The sequence below is a fragment of the Rutidosis leptorrhynchoides genome, chromosome 1 (genome assembly GCF_046630445.1).
Source record: "Rutidosis leptorrhynchoides isolate AG116_Rl617_1_P2 chromosome 1, CSIRO_AGI_Rlap_v1, whole genome shotgun sequence".
Classification (NCBI taxonomy): domain Eukaryota; kingdom Viridiplantae; phylum Streptophyta; class Magnoliopsida; order Asterales; family Asteraceae; genus Rutidosis; species Rutidosis leptorrhynchoides.
This window is the reverse complement of record NC_092333.1, coordinates 89,969,553-89,974,459: the sequence shown is the minus strand read 5'-3', so window position 1 is coordinate 89,974,459 and position 4,907 is coordinate 89,969,553. Positions and strand designations below refer to the sequence as shown.

At 36.1% G+C, this 4,907-nt stretch overlaps 1 protein-coding gene across 1 annotated transcript; it reads left to right on the top strand.

The window, feature by feature from the left end:
• Nucleotides 1-277: 277 nt before the first annotated feature.
• On the top strand, nucleotides 278-2,387 carry LOC139886618 (uncharacterized). Its single transcript, XM_071870539.1, has 3 exons — nucleotides 278-764; nucleotides 1,496-1,573; nucleotides 1,663-2,387. Exons 1-3 carry the CDS (start codon nucleotides 278-280, stop codon nucleotides 2,385-2,387), a joined length of 1,290 nt encoding a protein of 429 aa, XP_071726640.1.
• The last annotated feature ends 2,520 nt before the right edge of the window (nucleotides 2,388-4,907 follow it).

The window sequence follows — 4,907 nt, the reverse complement described above, 5'->3', positions numbered from 1 at the left end:
AATAAAGTAGCGGAAAGAAGAAATAAACAGGAGAAAAAAAACGAGGATGGTGATTTAGGGTTAAGGATCACTGGGCTGATACCATGTTATAATGCAATGAGTTGTGTATTATTGATTGACTGAAACATACATAATAGAGAGATATAAATACAATGCATAAGCAAGCCCTAACAGGAAATAATGACTAACTGGCTAAGCCTAATACATAAAATAAATGGACTAAGTATAATATCGGCTAACAAATACATTTGATACAAATATTTTTTTATTAGAAGTTATGCCTTGCATGGGTTTTGGGGATAAATGGTGTAAATGGATCCTCGCTTGTCTAAAATCAGCTACCATCTCCATTCTCATCAACGACTCGCCTACCAAGGAATTCTCTTTAGGTTATGGTGTTAGACAAGGAGATCCATTATCTCCTTTCTTATTCATTTTAGTCGCGGTAGGTCTCAATATTCTCACTAAGGCCGCGGTTGAATGTGGACTCTTTAATGGGGTCCAAATTGGGAAAGATAAAATATTGGTGTCACATCTTCAAATAGCGGATGACACGATGTTCCTCGGTGAGTGGTCCAACACTAATGCCCGCAATCTTATTAACATACTTAAGTGTTTTGAACAAGCCTGGGGCCAAAAAGTGAACTTTCATAAAAGTTGTGTTTACGGGGTGGGCGTTACTTTAAGTGAAATTGATAGATTGGCGAGTGGTATGGGTTGTCAAGCCGAATTTTTTTTGTTTATTTACCTAGGTCTTCCAATCGGTGCTAAGATAAAAAAAAATAAGTGATTGGACCCCGGTTATTGATATCAAAAGAAGACTTTCGGAGTGGAAAATAAGAATGTTGTCTTACGGTGGTAGATTGGTTCTTTTAAAATCGGTTCTTAATAGCCTTCCGTTGTATTACTTCGCGCTTTTTCGCGTCCCGCCTTGTGTGCTTAAGCTTCTCGAGAGTGTGAGACGTTCATTTCTTTGGGGTGGGGACTTTCCGGGTTCGGGTTCTAAAATAACTTGGGTCAAATGAGGTTCCACTTGTTTACCATACGGGTCAGGGAGTCTTAACATCGGGTCTTTAAAAGGCAAAAATATTGTCCTTTTGGGTAAGTGGTGGTGGAGGTTCAAAACCGAAACCAATTGTCTTTGGACCAAAATTATTAAAAGCATTTATGGAATTGACGGTGGTTTGAGGGCGAGTGATGGGCGTGCCCATTCCTCAACCTCAAGTACTTGGTTTAATATTATCGTTGCAGGAAGACACATCGATGATTTAGGTGTCCCGTTCATTAACCGTTCAAGAATTCAATTGGTGACGGAAGAAACAAACTTTTCTGGAAGGATAATTGGTGCGGGTCAGCATGTTTAAATGATTTATTTCCAAGAATTCTCAAACTTGATACAAACCCGAATGCTTCGATCAGAGATCGTATCTCAGTCTTACCAAATACATCCAGTAATGATCTCATTTCAGGACCGTTTTGCCTTCCCACGTTGCAGGTCAATCTGGTGCAGCTCTTGTGTTGCATACTGTTCCAGGCGTGCCTGATTCTGGTCAGAATGTTGCTACTGCTCCAAGTCAGTTTGTTGCAGAAGCCGTGAATATTGATTGTTCAGATACTGTAGAAGCCGATGATACTGTTGTCGATCCTTTTATCTCGTTATAGGCTTACAGCCTTCTAATAATGCTGTTGTCCCTAATGATTTGGTTGCCAGTCCACATGTTTTATTATCTCCCTTTAATTTTGCAGGGAAAGTAAATTCAGATTCTATCGAGAGTTCTCCTGTTATAGCACTGTCAACACACCCGCACTCAACTCATCCTTGTATCTGCACTAATGCTCCATCACACCAATCGATACTTTTTCTTTGGAACTGGACACGAGAACCAACCGGGAGAACATTGAATGAGCTTATAGAAGTACACAATCTAGTGAAGTCTATTCGTCTCGACCTCAAGTCAAATGAATCTATGTCTTGGTCCTTTGCAAATAATGGTGTTTTCACGGTTAAAAAGCTATCCTCATTGCTCGATGAACATATCCTTGAGGTTCCCAATGGCTCTCCAAATCCTACATTGGGAAATAATCTTATTCCAAAAAAGCTTAAAATATTCGTTTGGAGAGTCCTTAAGAAAAGAATCCCGGTTTGGATCGAACTTGATAAACGGGGCATCGATCTACATAGTGTCCATTGTCCCGTTTGCGATGACGATCTCGAGTCGGTAGACCATTTACTCATCAAATGTAAAGAAGCTTTAGATGTGTGGAATCGTATTTTCAAATGGTGGAATTTAGGCTCGTGCTCTTTGTCAAACATGTCCGACATTCTACATGGTAAATCTTCTCATCATATGTCTCCATTTGGGAAAAAAAATATGGCAAGCCGTTGAGTGGGTGTGCGTCTATTATCTTTGGAAGAATCGTAACTTGAAGGTGTTTCAAAACAAGTTCGAGTGCGCTTCAACGTTGGTTAGTGAAATTCAAGTTGTCACTTTCGATTGGGTCTCGACTAGGATCAAAGAAAAATCTATCGATTGGTGTAGTTGGCTCGCAAATCCATCACTGTGACGATCGCTCCAAATCCTTATGGACGAACACGTCATTCATCGATTTCATTGCAAGGTATTTGACCTCTATATGATATGTTTTGTAAACTTTGCATTCTTTTGAAAAGGCACACCATAAATGAATATTTAAATCAAAGGTTTTTGACAGCTGATGATTTCTACATACAGACAATCACCGTAAATAATAGTTTACAATAGTACTTCCGTTGACAATGCAGTTAAAATAAGATACATGGTGATGATTTGGTGAATGCAACGTTTCCTTGAAAAATATGCCATGTAAGACTCCATGCACATAGCTTGTCTAACATATAAGCAAACAGTGGAAGACTTCTAGGGAACCTGAGAATAAACATGCTAGCAAGTGTCAACACAAAGGTTGGTGAGTTCATAGTTTTAATATTTTGCATAATCTGTTCATAAAGGTGGATCATAAGATTTCAGTTGTTTCATCCAGAAACGTTTATCAAAATATTCTACAAGATTGAGCACCCTAGTAACTAAGCTTTAACCTTATAATAAGTACCCCTGTTTTAATATACATGCAACCAACATGTACAATACACGCAAACCAACGTGTACTAAACTCAAATAGCATACGTCTGTTTTATAGTTCAGGCTAGGGTTTCTATACCTGGAACAGACGGGGATGTCAAGCCCTATGGATGCATATACTACTACTCGCGCCCACCAGTTCTTATAATCGGCAGTTACTAATTACCAAAACTAAGGGATTTTCGGTTCAAACTCAGTGTAGAATTAAGTATGTACTTATATCCATTGCGTTTAAAATAAAGTGCATGTATTCTCAGCCCAAAAATATAGATTGCAAAAGCATTTAAAAAGGAAGCAAATGAAACTCACCTTAGCAGCACATAAAGTCGTTCACCGAAATGTCACCGAAACTCGGAATACCAAATAACCGTAGATCTCAACCTAAAGAACATATGTTGGTCAATAAATGTCTATCAAGCTAGGTCTGGTCATAGTGTATCACAATCCTAATGCTCGAGATCGACATACAAAAGTTGTCAAAAGTCGTTTCAAAAAGTCAATCTGACTCAATACTATAGTTGAATGATCAGGGCAATCGAAACATCTTAACATTTCACATAGTTTCCCAATTCTTGTAAAATTAAACTATAGTTTTTATAAGGCTTTAAAATATGATAAAACAATCAATTTTGACAATTGTTCAACAAAACGAGACGTGCCTTATATAGAAATTCATTTACTCGATTAGTAATATCTAAAATTCCAATTTATCAATCTCATAGACAAGTTGTTTAAATATTAATTTCAGATTCAAAAGCAATTCCAATTAACGTTGATCATAATTCAGTTGCCCATATCTTTTAATTCGTTCATCGAAATTTCGCGATTTCTAAATGAAAAGTTATTGATTTTTCGCTAGCTTTCCAAAAACATGCATATCATATACCTTTTATCAGTAATATATGTATTTAATTTGTGATTCATCATAAACTGTTTAACGACGAAATTTAGCATACTATCATGCATAAACATATATACTCGAGCATTAGACATGTATACACTATTAATATATAAAAGATAAGATATGAATGCTCACGTATCAATATTGTGATTCAATATTACAGGAAAGTACGTAGACGCAACGGAGATGATAAACACTAGTTTGACTTACGAGCAATACCCCCGAATAATACTCATAACCTTCAAAGCTATAACCCATTATTTTCTTAGCTCTATCCCGCTCGAAACTCGCTTTGAAAGTAACCCGCTCATAACCTCGTCGTAATATTTTATGTAATAATACTAATTAATAATAATACTACTAATAATATTAAGATTAATATTAATATTAATCTTAATAATAATAATAATAATAATAATAATAATAATAATAACAATAATAACAATAATAATAATAATAAATATAAATATAATGGAGAGATTGAGACGAGAGATATATGAATTATGATTTAAACCGAACCAGAACTCGAGCCTTTTATAGAAGAATTTGTGCACTTACACCCCATGCGATCGCATGGGGTTTCTTCCTCATGGCCATGCGATCGCATGGCAGTCACCTCCAGCTCACATTTGTTTGTTTTGTAGTTTGTCGACATAATATTAAATTAATATAATATATATAATTTAAATTAATTAATTATGTATTATATTATATTCTCGTGCCTAGTTAACTTGTAATCTTGGTTCCGATGTCTTGTACATTTACGTTCGACTTATGTCCCGCTTCCGGTTTCTCGAACGCATTTTTCTACGCTTAGAAAACTAATACTTTTCGTTTCGCAACGTGTACCTTTATCAAAAATTAAACTTAATCATTGATAAACTATG

Excerpts from the sequence above, each read along its gene's own strand:
- LOC139886618 (XM_071870539.1), top strand. The coding sequence starts at position 278 with ATGCCTTGCATGGGTTTTGGGGATAAATGGTGTAAATGGATCCTCGCT. Across the intron at positions 765-1,495 it reads TTACCTAGGTCTTCCAATCG|GTCAATCTGGTGCAGCTCTT; the intron begins GTGCTAAGATAA and ends CCCACGTTGCAG. Across the intron at positions 1,574-1,662 it reads GAATGTTGCTACTGCTCCAA|GCTTACAGCCTTCTAATAAT; the intron begins GTCAGTTTGTTG and ends ATCTCGTTATAG.